The 14,895-nt window shown below is 63.9% G+C and overlaps 1 protein-coding gene across 1 annotated transcript; it reads left to right on the forward strand.

Moving 5' to 3' along the window:
- The first annotated feature begins 1,757 nt into the window (after nt 1-1,757).
- Nucleotides 1,758-14,546, forward strand: GNAI2 (G protein subunit alpha i2). Its single transcript, XM_084292767.1, has 9 exons — nt 1,758-1,934; nt 8,962-9,004; nt 9,481-9,622; nt 9,949-10,109; nt 12,054-12,182; nt 12,856-12,985; nt 13,182-13,335; nt 13,661-13,861; nt 13,977-14,546. Exons 1-8 carry the CDS (start codon nt 1,817-1,819, stop codon nt 13,849-13,851), a joined length of 1,068 nt encoding a protein of 355 aa, XP_084148893.1. The 5' UTR covers nt 1,758-1,816; the 3' UTR covers nt 13,852-13,861; nt 13,977-14,546.
- The last annotated feature ends 349 nt before the right edge of the window (nt 14,547-14,895 follow it).

Here is a 14,895-nt window from a genome sequence, read left to right on the forward strand (position 1 = left end):
CCCCCCAGCGACAACGGGGGGCTGATTTTGTGGGTCCTCAGCTCTGGGAAATGAGGGTCCCCGTGGGGAGAGCTCAGCCTGGCACCAGTGCTCCCCGCAAGCTGGGGGCACTGGTAGTGGCACGTTTGGAGCGTGACCTCCTGTCCCCAGCCATCCGGCAGTGTGACACACAGGTCCCCAGGTGCTGAGCCCCATGGCAGGTCCCCAAGCTCTGTGTTGCCACCCAGTGCCACCGGGTCCACTCTGAAGGCTGCCCTGGGACACAGGGACACGCACTGCCAGCCCCAGGGCTGTCCCCAGATAGCTGTGCCCAAAGTACCCCAGCCCCAGGTGGCCCAAAATGCAGTGCCCAGGCTCTGCCTCCCACCCCACACGCCCCCCACACCCCCATTGGGGTGCAGGCTGGCCCCACATCGCATCTCCCGAGGGAGCTGCAGGGACACCACAGGATACACAGTCCTCAGTAGTGTCTGCAGGGCCTGGGGAAGAGTTCCTAAACAGGGACAGCCCCACGCAGAGCACCCATGGGACATGGCAAGAGCCGAGCTGGGGCTAGGGCAGGAGGCCCCAGGTCACACCATGCCCCCTGTGCATCCACCAAGGACACACCATGCCCCGTGCGTATCTGTTCTGGGGCACCACGTGGCACGGCGCACATCCGTACTGGGGAATGCCATGTCCCCGTGCACGGGTGTCCCAGGCACACCATGGTGCATTGCACACCTGTCCAGGTGCAGATCATGGATCGATGCACAGTGTCCTGGGGCAAACTGTGCCTCAAGTCACATCTGTCCTAGGCACAAAATGCCCACGTGACGGTGATCCTGTGCACCTCTGTCCTGAGCCATACGTGGCCTGTCCTCAGGAGCATGGTGGCCCGCTGCACGTCTCTCCTGGGCAAGTGATTTCCCCACACACCTCTGTCCTGTGCACCCCACAGCCCTGCGCGGTTTGTCCTGGGGCACCTCATGGCCCCGTGCATCGCTGTCCCGGGGAACACCACTGCTACGTGCACCTCTGCTCTAGGGCACACCGTGGCCCCTTGCACACCTGCTTAGGGGCACCCCGTGACACCCCCATGTCCTGAGGCCTGCACAGATCTATCATGGACACTTCGTGGCCCCCTGCACAGCTGTGCTGGGTCACACTACAGAACAACGAGCAACGTCCTGGGGCACACCAGGGCCCTTTACACGCTCCTGGGGCACACCAGAGCACCGCGCACCTCCGCTTGTGCACACATGAAGTGCGGTGCAACACACGACCATGCTGGAGCACACCGCACCCCGACACACATCCCAGGGCACAGCATCACCCCAAACCCCTCTGCACTGCGCGGGCCCCATACATCTCCTTCCTTGGGTGCGTGGTGGCCCCATAAAGCCTGGGATGGGGCACGCCGGGGGGCAACCCACGGGTGTCCGACCACCCTGGGCACGTTTGGGCTGGGGCACGGTGATGGCCACGGGCACGTCTGGGCTGGGTGCCCACAGCCCCGCACCCTACAGCCCCATGGCCCCATGGCCCCATGGCCCCATAGCCCCCACCCCACCCCACGCACCCCCAGCCCCACTCCGCACCCTCGCACCCCCCCTTTTCCCGCGCCCATTGCCCCGCCCCTTTTCCCCATTTCCCCGCCCCCTCCTTATAACCACGCCCTTAAAACCGACCACGCCCACTCCCCCTCTAAGCCCCGCCCCTTCCCTCCAAGCCCCGCCCCTTTCCCCTCCAGGCCCCGCCCCCCCGAGCCCCGCCCGCGCCGCGCCGCGCAGGGCAGGGCAGAGCCGGCGGAGCGCGGAGCGGAGGCGCCGCCGCCATGGGCTGCACCGTCAGCGCCGAGGACAAGGCGGCCGCCGAGCGCTCCCGCATGATCGACCGCAACCTGCGGGAGGACGGCGAGAAGGCGGCGCGGGAGGTCAAGCTGCTGCTGCTGGGTGAGCGGCGCCCCCCGACGGGCATCCCCATCCCCCCCCCCCCACCCTCCAACCTCCCCCCCGTGCGCCGCCCCCGCTGGCATCACCCCCTCATCCCCATCCCCATCCCCGACCCCATCCCGGTACTCTTAGGGTACCCCCCCACCCCCAGCCGGACCCCCCCTCCAGCCCCGGTATCGCCCCCCTCCCCGGTGCTTTCCTCCTCCCCCCCCCCCCTCCAGCCCCGGGCATCCCCCGGCCGTGCCCCCGCCCTTCCCGTGGCTCCCCACCCCCTGCCCTCTTTTGGGGGCCGCCCCGCAGCCGCCCTGCGCTTCCACCCCCCCCATCTCCTGGGACCCCACCTCGCAAAAGGGGCGCTGCCCCCCTCTCCTACCCCCTCGCCGTGCTGCCCCCACCCCAGCTCCGCCCATCCCGGGCACCCCCAAACCCCCCCGGCTCGGTGCGGGGCGCAGGGACCCCCCCACGCACCCCTTTCCTCTCCCCGATCCCCCTTGGGGCCACCCCGCGGTGCCGCTCCCCTAACGGGACCGGGACACAGGGGATGCTGTGCGGGGCCCTCTCCCTGCCTCGCTCGCACGGCGTTCGCTCTTTTTTGGGGCTGCCACCCCTGGACCCCCCTCCAGCCCCGGGGGCACGGGAGGAGAGGAGAACCTCCCCATGGCTGCCTCTCGCCAGCAGCCGCCCGTCTTCTCGTCGCCCTCTTGGAGAGAGGAAGCCGAGAGCAGCAGGAAGTCATGGTGAAATCAGGCAGCCGCTTATTTGTGCAGCCGCCGCCTGCCCCGAGATGTCCGGAGGTACCGCTGGCTGTGAGGCTTCATCGCCGCCTTCTCGGCCCCATGCGCACCCCATCCCCGGAGCCGTCCCTCGCTGCTGCATAGGGATGGCTCTGGGGATTTTGGGGTGGGAGCTCGGGGCCGGGGGCTGCCCTCGCGCTGTGCGACCCGGCAGGAGGCACGGGCAGCCCCAGCCCCGCTCGTTTCCGGGGAGGGGAAGGCGCTGGCGGAGCGAAACCCCGCGGGTGTTGCAGGGCGGACACGTGGTGCCTCCGTCGCGTCGCGGCGGTGTGCCCGTCCTGGCCCCCCGTTACCTCCTCCCAGGTGGTGCTCGGGCACCCCGGGGGGCAGCAGGGTGCTCGGTGGCAGCGTGCCCCTGGTTTGGGATGGGAGATGCGGGAGTGGCGCTCACTGCTCTCTGGCCAGGGGACTGAGGGGCAGCCGAGGGCGCACGGGGCACCCGCAGCGCTCCCCGGGGCTGGCCCTGAGGAGGAGCCGAGGAGGAGGGCAGTTATGGGCCAGTCCGATTCTCTGATCTCAGTGGGTTTCCAAAGCCAAAAACAGAGTGAAAACACTCATTATTATTATTATTATTATTATTATTATTATTATTATTATTATTATTATTATTATTATTATTATTATTATTTTCCTCCGCCTAGCAGCTGTTCAAGCACAAACAGTGCCGGAGCCCTCCGCTGCTATTGACCATTTCTGAACCGTGCGCCCGGAAAATGCACCGGTGGATGCCCCGGGGTGGCACCTGCTGCTGCGGGGGTCCCGGGTGCTGCACAGGAGGAGCTGGGAGCCCCCCCGGCTGGGCAGGGAGACGGGAGCTGCCTGCCGCCGCCAGCAGACGCCGCGGCTTCTGTGCGTGCTGGCGGGGCTCCCGGCGCTGCGCCCACAAATCAAAGCCCCTCAGTTGCCGCCTGGCGGCTCCTCCACTGCCGCGGGCGGGCTTCGTGCTGCCTCCCCCCAGCACGGGGAGATGTTCCTGGCTCCTTCTGCCCAGCGCGAGGCAGAAGTGAAACCCTTGGTGTTGCCGGATCCTCGCCGCTGCCAAAAGCGGTGCTGGGCGTGCGGGGCCACCGGCCCCTTCCTCCCTGATGGCTTTTTTTTTTTTTTCATTTTCCGCCTGTTTTTGTGTTAGTTTGGTGAACAGACCCGGGTGCGTCTCGGGGCCTGTTGCTGAGGGCAGGGCTTGCAGACAGCAGGAGAAATCCAGTTCAGAGGGAGAACCCCCCCTGCCTCAACCCACCCCTCAAACTCAGTGGGGTTCAGTTTGGGGTTCAGTGGGGAAGACGTGCATGGTCCTTGGTGCTCCTGCCGCCCGTTCCGACGTGTCGCTGGTGGTGGACAAGCGGTACCCCGAGTGAGCAGTCCCAAAACCGTTTTCTGCCTGCTTAGGATTAAGAAGGAAGAGGGATTTCTTGGCTGCCAGCTCTCAGGCCGGAGCACGGAGGTGATCCGTGCCTCTTGCTTGGGTTTTGTGGGAAGCCCCCGCAGGCACCGCTGGCAAACCCAAACCCTTCATGGAGCCCTCCCCGCGGGGAGCTGTGTGCTCCGTAGTGCCAGCTCGCACCCGGAGGCCTGTGTCGAGCTGACGGGGGAGCTGCGTGTGGCTTCGGGGTGCTGCCGAGGTGATGCCATCCCTCGGGGTGACGGTGGCTCTGTCCCGGGCTGGGTGCCGGCGGCACCAGGCCCTGGGTTCACTCCCCAGCCGGGCCTTGCTGGGGAGGTGTCTGTGGCACCCGGGCTCAGCGACTTCTTCTGCTCGCACAAAAATAGAGGAAGGGAGGGACCAGCTGTGACTTTCGGCGGCGGCGTTTCCCCGGCGCTCACGGGGCTGCCGCTGGCTCGCGTGCCTGCGGGCGGCCGGCCCTGCAGCGCCTGCTCCTGCCTCGCTGCTTTTCCTTCCTCCCCGCCCTGCGCCGCTCTCCTCGCGGTGTGTGCGGGCAGGGGGAGGCAGCTGGGCCCGGTGGGGCTGCGAGCACCCCGGGGCAGTGCCCTCTGCTCCAACCTGTGCCACTCTGCGACCTGGGGGCAGCCGGCTGTGGGGTGGGGGCAGGTTGGGGGGCCCCCCGTGGGTGCTGGGTGCGCCCAGGCACCCAGCCTCGGCCTTGGTGCTTGCCCACGTCTGCAGATGTGTTGGTGACCCGGGCGTGCAAACCTGCTGCAGGTTACAGAAGCCTCCCTGTGCAGCACCCAGGGGTGGGCACCGCTTGCCCTGTCCTGCCCTGGACATGGTCAGCTCTCTGCCCTGAGTCCCCACAGGGGCACAAAGGACCCGGTGTCACCGCAGCCCCAGGAGCGAGGGCGTGAAGGTGCCAGGGGGATGGTGGGAGAGAGTCGCTGTTCTGGGATTTCAGTGGCAGAAAGCAAGAAGGAAAGTTTCTTGGTTCCTGGAAAAAAAGGCACAGGAATAGTTCTGTCCGGATTGTAAACGTCAGCGTCCCTTGTCGGTGGCAGGGGGGTGTTCAGAAAAGCCGTTCCTGGCCCAGACACTCCTCCCCTGCTTGCTCCGAACATCCTTCCCGCAGAGGATTTTTTTTTTTTTGGTGTGCTTTCAGCACTTTTTGCCAGAAAGCCACAGGCTGAGTCGCGTCTCCATCGGCTGCCTGGAAGCGGATGGCGTGGCTGGATGCAGCTGCGGTCCGGCCCGTGCTGCGTGTCCCAGGTGCCCCCCAGGTGTCCTGCACCCCTTTTCAGCCCCAATTCAACACCTTCAAAGCCAAGCTCCAGTGCTTGGCCTCCTGGGGTGGGCTGGAGGGGACACGCTGGGGTGTGATGGGGGCACAGGGGCTGCTGTCCCCTCCGCCCTCTGCTCCGAGCTCCGTGCAGGCAGCCCTGGCACGGTGCTGTCCCCTCTCCCCTCGCAGCACCTGTGGGGGGGTTCGTGGGGACCCCCGGGTGGCAGCACCCACCCGGCTCCCCTGGGGCTGGCAGGGCCCTCCTGGAGAGCGGCCAGCTCTGTGCAGCAGTCAGATGGCCGCTTGGAAAAACACTCGGCGTTGCTGTGGCTTTTTTTTTTTTTTCTTACATGCAATTATTTTTAAAGCAATTTTCCATCTATTTTAGATAGCAAGGAAAATGTCGAGGGGAATCATTTTTTTTTTTTTTTTAAGTCTTTTTTTTTTTTTTTTTTTTTAAGTCTTTTTCTTAGGTGACTACGCTTTTAATGCAGAGCTTTGAAAATCCCATTCAATGGCCAGTCCGAGAGACCAGTCTCTCACCTGCCCGAGGGGTGCATCCTGGTGGCTGTCCACGGCTGGGGATGTTTTCCAGCCCAGCTCCCAGTGATGCTGGGGTCTCCAAACTCTGGGGCTCTCTGAAAGGAAGCCGGATCCGCAGCCGAACAAGTTTCTTCTCAGCTGGGACGCTGCATTTTGGAGCTGGCCATCTGCTTGCTTACCTTTAAAATTTCAAAAGATTATTTTCAACGGGGAAAAGCAGCCCAGGAGCACGCGCTCTCCTCCTATTTTTGTAGGACAGTCTGGGAATGAGCGTGGTCGTGTCCCAGCGGCTGTGATCCGGGCCAGGCCCGGCCGTAAAAAGGGCACGGGTGGCAGCATCGCGCCTCTGTCCCCGGGGGCTGTGGGCAGTGCGCAGGCTGGGGACCCTCTGGAGTGCACGGGGTGGTGTGGGGGCACCGGGTGGGCTGTTCGGGCCGGGCAGGAGCGTCCTTCCTCACCGTGGGGATGATGCCCCTCTCTGGAAGCGCGTGCGCTTGCCTGGCCCCCTGTCCTGTGGTTGTGTCACGGCTGGTGGCCGGTACCTTCCTCGGGTACCGTGGTCAGGGGAGAGCTCCCAGCCCGGCCCCGAGGCTGGGCTGCTCGGCAGCAGCTTCCAGGGGTGCCCTGAGCCCTTGTGCTGTCCGTGTGGGGTTGTGAGGGGGTGGTTTGGCTCCCTGCACCCGCCTGGCATCGTGAGACTGCTGCGTGGTGTCCCTGTCCCAGCTGCTGGCTGTGCACTGGTGGCAGCACCTGGTCACACCGAGTGTAGTTCCTCAGGCAATTACTGGTTCATTAGGGAAAGGAGGTGATTTGGAAGGGAAATTGGAGGGGGAGGCTCATTGCGGTGGTCCCGGTGTCCAGCCCGAGGGCTCTGCCCGTGCCGAGCGGTGCCCAGGTCTGGAGGCCCCATCCCACCCCGCGCTGGCACCTCCACCTCTGCAGGCATTGCTCGGGCTGGGATTAGGCTGTCAGAGTTAATGAGGTACTAAAGTGCTCCTGCTAAATACGGATTACGAAAGGGAAAAATGCCTTCCCCGCAGCTAACGTGACTCAACGCTCCGCTTGAAAACCGGCTCCGCACGCGTGCGCTGGAGGCCGGGCTCCGTCCCTCCCTGCGCTCCTCCTGCCGCGGGCCCTGCTGCGGGCGAGGGTCACGTCTGGGGAGCAGCTGTGGGGCCCTGGAGGCTGTGGGGAGAGGAGAGCAGCGATGTGCAGGCAGGGAGCGGGCTGGCTGTGCAGCCCCCGCCACAGGGACACCTCTACGGGCTGCAAGAGTGGGATTTGGGGGCGCTTGGGGTGCATGGGGACGATGCTTGATGCCCTGCGCCAGCTCCTGCTGTCACGGTGTCCCCGCATGGGGCTGGCACTAATGTTGCTCCCAGGACCCTTCTCCGTGTGTGGGGTGCTTGCATGGCCTGGGGTCCCCTGGGGCTGGCACTGTCCCTGCGTGGGGACCTGCTCTGTGCTGTGGCCCTGCAGCCAGCCCGTCTGAGCAGGGATTTTCCGCGCGGCGTGGCTGGCTGCGGGGATCCTTTTCCAAAGGAGACGGCCTTCGGAGACGGGGGGGAAGCTCTGGGTGGAAAGAAAGAAAGAAACCCGATCCGCCTCTCCAAACCAAGTACAGTTTTATTTCCGTCGGGTCAAGCCTGCGAGGTTCCAGCCAAATTGTGTATTTTGGGCCAAATGAGAAACACGTGTCATCCGCGGAGCCCCGTAACCAAAGAAAGATGCCGCAGATGCGTGCTGGGTCCTGCCTTGGGTGCGGGGTGCTGCTGCCTCGTGGCCCTGCGGCACGGGCTGGGGATAGAGGGATGCTCTGCCTGGAAGGCTCCAGGGTGTGACCCTCGCTGCTGGCACTCGGCTTTGGGGACAGCAGTTGGGGTTAAGAAGGACGGTGGCTTCATGGACTTGGATGGGAGAGAGCAGCGGCAGCGTGGGAGGTGCGATAGGGGACACCTGGGGCAAGAGCCAAGAAAAGGCTCGCAGCAGCCACAAGTGCGGTGCCGCCGCTTTTTTGCAAGAGCAGAGCAGCTGAAGCAGGCAGCGGGCTCCTGGTGCCGTGGTGAGCTTATAACCCCTGTGTGGCCTCGTTGTACCTGGGCTGCGTGGGGCCACGGTGCTCCCCACGAGGGCACTCGGCTGTCACCCGTGCAGAAGGTGACGTCTGCCTGTGCCCCGCCAGCCGCCTTGCTCCCTGCTGCTGCATCTCAGCCGCAACCACGAGCTGTGCTTTTGCAGGTTAATTTTAGCATAATCTCCACTTTTTGAGCTCCTCTGTAATCTCTCTTCCCCCTCTGTGGCCAGCGGCGGAGCAGCCCTGCCGTTGGCTGCTTGGGGCCCTCTTTAAGGGCGGCTCTGTGGCCACCGGGACCTTCCAGCAGTGCCCGGGGTGCGAGCAGCCCGTGTGGCAGGGGGCTGGGGCCAGGTCTGAAGCGTGGCCCGGGCTGGGGGATCCCCATGGAGGGCTGGAAGAGGCTTTCCCAGCTGCCGTGCTGCTGGGACCTCACACCGGAGGACCCTAGGGCTTGCATCCCACCCGACTCTGCCGTCGGCATCCCCCAGGGGTGCTGCTCGAAGCCCCCGCACAGGGGGATTGCTCCGGGCTGTTGTCCCAGCCCAGAGAAGGGACAAGGGATGGGCAGCGTCCCTTCGAGCTTCCCCTTTCAGCTTCCCCTTTCAGCAGCCAGGATGACTTCACTCCTTCCGCCCTCCCGGCCCGGGGAGGGACAGCCTGGTGCGAGCTGCACGTCCCCTCTTCTCGGGGTGGTGGCGGAGCTGCCACCGAGGGTGACACATCCCCGGCCGATGCCAAACCTGCCTGGGTTTTTCCCAGCCATGCCGATGACCCTGGGTGTCACAGAACGGCCCTGTGCTGGGTTCTGTCCCCCCAGCCTTGCTCTCCTGTTGTTGTAGTGCCACCGGGGTCCCAGCGTGTGGTGGGGTATCCGCGGTGGCAGGGGGATCCCTGGCTTCAGGCTGCAGCTCACAGCTCGTCCGTTTGTCTGTCCCCTTCCTCCGCAGGTGCCGGCGAGTCTGGGAAGAGCACCATCGTCAAACAGATGAAGTGAGTAGTCCGCAGGCCTGCCCCATCCCTCCCAGCACCCCAAAGACTGGTTATGGCTGTCCCAAATGTCCCCAGCGCCCCTGCCACCAGGCTAGTGCCAGCGGGGGCAGTAACCCAGCGCGCTCTCCTTTGAATATTTCATCAGCGTGTGGTTAGAGGAGGCGGTGAGCTCGGGTGCCTGTGGCTGTGCCGAGTGCCACCGTGAAAGCCAATACCTGACGGGGAGGAGCGGGGCTGCTGGGGACGTCCCCATCCCTGGTGGGGCACCGTGGGTGCCACCGGGCTGTCCCCAGCACGAGGAAAGGCTCCGAGCTGGTGGTGCTGGCTGCTGGGGTACTGCAGCGCTGAGCGTGTCCTCGGTGTCTGAGGTGGTGCCGGAGCTGGAGCAGCTTCCCAGGCTTGAAGAGGCTGTGGGAAGCCCCCGGATGCTGGCACCACGCTCGGGGCAGAGCCTGACCCTGTTCCCCTGCCCCCAGGATCATCCACGAAGATGGCTACTCGGAGGAGGAGTGCCGGCAGTACAAAGCCGTGGTCTACAGCAACACAATCCAGTCCATCATGGCCATCATCAAGGCCATGGGGAACCTGCAGATTGACTTCGGGGATTCCTCCAGAGCGGTGCGTGCCCCTGTGTGTGTCCCAGCCCATTTGGGGAGCAGAAGCTGCCAGCGCTGAACCTGGGCTCAGGGTGGCCCTGCCCAAGCTCTGCTGTCCCCTGGGCTGTGACCTCCTGGCCCTGAAGATAGGGTGGGGGGACCCAAAGCATAAACAGTAGGAGGAAAGGGGAAAGCCACGGGCTTCCTGGGTTGGGAGAGGTGATTTTTGCCCATCCTGAGTTTTTTTTTTTCCTGCGGGTGTCTACGATGGGCAGCCTTAGCATGGGGTGGTGTCCCCAGGGCTTGTGGAGGGTGGTGGAGCTGACGCCCATCCCTGTTCTCCCGCAGGACGACGCTCGCCAGCTCTTTGCGCTCTCCTGCGCTGCGGAAGAGCAGGGCATCATGCCCGAGGACCTTGCCAACGTGATCCGGAGGCTGTGGGCTGACCACGGGGTCCAGGCCTGCTTTAACCGCTCCCGTGAATACCAGCTGAACGACTCCGCCGCCTAGTGAGTACCCTTCTTCCTTCTCTCTTCTTTCGGTGGGGTTTAGGAGCAGGTTTGGGGCTGTGCCCCCCGTCACGTACTCACATCAGGTCCCTGCAGTGTCCCCGCTCCCCAGCCGGGACCCTCCTTTCCGGGCTCGGGCCCCTCATCCCCCTCCGTGCTGGGTGCAGGTTTTCTTCGCATGGGTGTTGCTCCCAGCTCTGGTTCACCTTGCAAGAAGATGGTTAGTGCTGAATTTCCTCCTGGGTAGAGGTTTTCTGTTTTTTTGTTTTGTTTTTGTTTCCCCCCCCTCCTTGCTATGGTTGTTTAAACGGGAAGGGAAGAGCCTGGCGAGATGTCTCTGCTATCCGGCGACCAGGGGTTCCTCCTGGTCATTTCTCCCCCATGGCTGTTTGCATAGGGAGTGAGTAACCACAGGGGGAAAAACCCCAAAGAAATGTGGGGATGCTTGTTCTGAGTGGGATGCACAAGATAGCTTCTTCAGTTGGTTGTTTTTTTGGTTGTTTTTTTTTTTTCCAAATGAGTTAATGTGGGAAAAAATCGGCATTATGCTAGTGTATTAGCTGGCAAACTCGTGCTTAGATAGGTAAATTGACTGCATCTGGTTCAATTTATCCCTAAAGAGATTTATTAAATAAGTTAAGCTGCCTAAAGCATGATCGCTCTTCTGCGCTGGGATCACCAGCGGGAACGATGCCGGAGAGCCGACTGCCGGAGGAGACACAGCAGTGGCAGCCCTGTGCTCGGTCGCAGGCACTCGCCACGTTGGGTCCCTCTGGCAGAGGCTCCAGCCCAGAGCCTCCCCGCTGTCCCTACAGCTCTGGGGACGCTGAGACCCGCAATTCACGCACGTGTGTCTTCCAAAGAGATCGTCCTAGCAGCGTTCGTGCCACACCCAGCGTGCTACGAGTGTCGGGCTAGTGTTAATGAAGAGACTACTTTAGCTCACGCTAGCGAGCTGCGGCCTCGGCCTTCACCCCGGGGGCGATGCCCACGGGCGCTGCACCATGCGGGGCCGGGGACACCGCGGGACCGTGGACACCGCAGCTGTGGGGCGCGGAGCTGGTGGCGCAGGCTGGGCGCTGGGTCCGAGCACCGAGCACCGCCGCGGCCCTGCCTCCCCAGTGCTGGTTTCCTGTTTTTGTGTCAGCCGGAGGCCGGCTGCGTTTCCGGCTGTTTTTGAGCGCGCCGGGGAGGTGCGGCCTGGCTCCGGCTGCGCCCGCGCTGCACCACCCGCACCCACCCCGGCGCCCCCCGGCCCCGCGCCCACCACCGCGGCCGTGGTGCCTGCGAGCTCGGCGCGGCTCTCCCCAGATTACGGCGGGGGGGCACCTAATTCTCCCGGGGGAAGCAGCCTGCTTATCGTAACCCAATTAACTTGAGCCGGAGCGATTAAAGCTGGCGGCCGCTCCGGCAAGGAGCGGGGACGTCCCTACCGGGAGCCGAGGCCTGTGCCCGTTTCCTCCGGGGGGGGATGAAGCCCTTTGTGTTTGCTTTTTTTTTTTTTTTTTTTTTTTTTTTTTTTTTTTTGTGACTGTAAATGGCACAGCGCCAGAAATTGTTTCCGCTGGCGCTGTGGCCCGTTGCCGTGGCGATGAATACTTTCCTCTTTCCGTTCCCCCCCCTTCCCTCCCCGCCGCGAGCCGGGGAAGCGTTACGGCTGCGCGGGCCCCGGTGCCGCGGCCTCGTCTCCCTACGTCCCCCGTGTCCCTGCTGCTGCGTCATCGGGAGGGCTGGTGGCTCCCTGGGGGGCTGCACGGCCCTGTCCCCGTGTTCCCAGCCCGTAAGGGGTCTCTGGGCTATGGATGGGGGGTGTCTGCATGCTGGGGGCTCGGCGTTGCCCAGCCCGGTTGGTGCCTGGTGCCACCCCTGGGATGTCCCCCAGTACGCGGGATGTCCCCTGCCCCACCACCCGGCTTACACAGCGCCCTTCTGCTCCTTCCCCAGCTACCTGAATGACCTGGAGAGGATAGCCCGGGCCGACTACATCCCCACCCAGCAGGATGTGCTGCGGACCAGGGTGAAGACCACCGGCATCGTGGAGACCCACTTCACCTTCAAGGACCTCCATTTCAAGTACGCCCAGCCCTTCCGCAGACAGGAGCCCTCTTCCCCTGGCTGAATCCTGCTTGGGTGCTGGGGCCAGCGTGCCCCAGCCCTGCTGGTGTGCGGGGCTGGTGCTGAGCTTCTGGTGGTGGTGATGTTGGGGTTGCTCTGGGATTGGGATGGGAGCACATCTGCCGAAACTCCTGCCTCAACCGAGGCTGTGTGGTGGCTGTTCCACACCGCTCCAAGGCTTGGAGGAGCCAGCAGAGACAGGCAGAATGGGTTCAGGGCCCCTGGGCAGGGGGTTTGGGGCATAGCAGGGCTGGAACCCCTCCAGCAGCCGAGCAGTCAAAGGTCTGTAAGTGGAGGATGCAGCGCTGCTGCTAGGCTCTGCTCTGTGGAGCCAGGGCATCCTCTGGTGCCCAGAGTGGGAGAGGCACCTGGTGCACTTCATCCCGTCCATCCTCCCATAGCTACGTCCCCAGCTCTAGCCCAAACCCAGCAGCGCCCACTCGGGGTCTGCAGGGTCATCTTTGGAGGTGGGCACAGGGCCGTGACACCTCCAGGCACGGGCGGCCTGATCCTGCCCCTGTTTGCCCTTTGATGGACACCTTCTCCTGGGTCTGCTGGGGAAACTGAGGCAGGGCTGGGGGTGCTGGTGGGGCTGGGGGTGCTGCCTGCCCACGCTGCCCCTGCTCCGCAGGATGTTCGACGTGGGCGGCCAGCGCTCAGAGCGCAAGAAGTGGATCCACTGCTTCGAGGGGGTGACGGCCATCATCTTCTGCGTGGCCCTCAGCGCCTACGACCTGGTGCTGGCAGAAGATGAGGAGATGGTAAGTTGAAGGGGGGTGGACATCCAGGTTTGGGGTGGTCCAGGTTTGGGGTGCCCTCTCCAGGAGCCCCCTGTGCAGTGCCGGACCCCGTGCTCTGCTCTGGTGGCCACCAGTGTCCCAGCCCAGCCTGGTGGCCAAATGGAAGGCTGGCGGCACGGTGCCTGCCCCTGCCTCACACGGTGCTGTCCCCTGCCAGAATCGGATGCACGAGAGCATGAAGCTGTTCGACAGCATCTGCAACAACAAGTGGTTCACGGACACGTCCATCATCCTCTTCCTCAACAAGAAGGACCTCTTCGAGGAGAAGATCGTGCACAGCCCCCTGACCATCTGCTTCCCCGAGTACAGCGGTACGGAGCCGGCAGCAGCAGCTGCGTGGGGCTTCCCCTGCCAGGGGAGGCTGGCGGTGGGCTGGGCAGCGGTGGTCCCTGCCCAAGAAGCCTTTGGGGCTCTGTAGTGAATCCTTAGGGCTGGAGGAGTGTCCCCGCAGTGCATGGGGTGGTCCTGATATGGCCATTGTGCCACATGGCCCTGGGGAGCAAAGCGTGGGGTTTGGTGGCGTGTGGGGTGCTGTGGGGCTGGGTGGGTTTGGGGTTAGCCCAGGGGGGTGAGGGTGGCTCTGCCGCTGCTGTGTGGTGCCGTGGGGCATCCCCAGCCTCGCCTTGCCCTCTCCAGGTGCCAACAAGTACGACGAGGCAGCCGGCTACATCCAGAGCAAGTTCGAGGACCTGAACAAGCGGAAGGACACCAAGGAGATCTACACGCACTTCACCTGCGCCACCGACACCAAAAACGTGCAGTTTGTCTTTGATGCCGTCACCGACGTCATCATCAAAAACAACCTGAAGGACTGCGGGCTCTTCTGAGGGTGGCGAGGTGGGTGCCGGCAGGGACAGGAGGAGCACTGCCCTCAGCCCTGTGTCCCCTATGTCGCCCCCCGACCCCTATCCCCAGCCCCGGTCCTGCTCACGGGTCTCTCTCTCTCCCTTAGGCCGTGCCGACGAAGGAAGGAGCGCGCTGCCCAGCGATTTCTGCTTCTCCTCTTTGGTTTCATCCCCCCCCCAGCCCCGATTCCCCCCTAAAGAGACATTTTGGTGACGACTGTGGCAGTGGGGTGGGAGTGCGCTGCCCGTGGTGCCCAGCCTGGGGCCGTCCCCACCGTCCCCTACAGCCGCCAGTCCCTCCGTCCTCCCCCCCGTGTCCCCCCCCTTGGCCAGTGGGGCCGGGGGCAGGGGCTTTTCCCTTGTGGTTGCTAACCGGTCACCCCAGCCCCTTTTTTTATTGGGTTCCAGGAAATCACTTCTGCACCGTTTACATCCAAAAAAGTCGTGCCCGGGGGGTGCCGCGGGGCTCCCACCACCGCAGGGGCCGGTGAAGGGACCCCCCACCCCCCCATGAGGAGCCACGACTGATAACATTCCTTTTAAAAAACAGAAAAGACAAAAAAAAAAAAAAAAACACAAAAAAAACCAAACCCAAACCCACACACCGACACACACACACACACAGAGCTTGGTTTACGTTGCTTTTTAAAGAAACCTTTTTAAGAAACTATTTAAAAGCGTCAAGTGCTAAGTGGTCGCGTCGTCTTGGTGCAGGTAATGCCGAAACCGTGTGCCTTGTGTGGGGGGGGCCCCTCCGGCGCACGGGGGGCTGCGTGCCCCCCCCCTCCCACCCCCCCTTGTCCGGCGCTGGGCCAGGGGGAGAGGGCGGCCGCCCCCCCCCCCCCCCACGGCCCTCTCTAATAGAGCCTAGTGCATAGGGCTAGCTGCGCTGGCGGGGGACACCCTGCTGTACAGAGCAGCCCCCCCCCTATTTCCCTCCCCAGCTCTGTCCCCCGTTTTCCCCCCCCCTTTCCCCCCCCCCCCCAGGAGCCAGGCCCCGCTTTTCCCACGGGATGTTTTACCGAA

This window comes from Netta rufina (genome assembly GCF_964035555.1).
Source record: "Netta rufina genome assembly, chromosome: 10".
Lineage (NCBI taxonomy): Eukaryota > Metazoa > Chordata > Aves > Anseriformes > Anatidae > Netta > Netta rufina.

What these genes read in the sequence shown, in the direction of transcription:
- GNAI2 (XM_084292767.1), top strand. Translation starts at nt 1,817, where the DNA reads ATGGGCTGCACCGTCAGCGCCGAGGACAAGGCGGCCGCCGAGCGCTCC. An exon ending in TTCAAGGACCTCCATTTCAA is followed by an intron (nt 12,183 to 12,855) that starts GTACGCCCAGCC and finishes CCTGCTCCGCAG; the next exon opens with GATGTTCGACGTGGGCGGCC. An exon ending in TGGCAGAAGATGAGGAGATG is followed by an intron (nt 12,986 to 13,181) that starts GTAAGTTGAAGG and finishes GTCCCCTGCCAG; the next exon opens with AATCGGATGCACGAGAGCAT.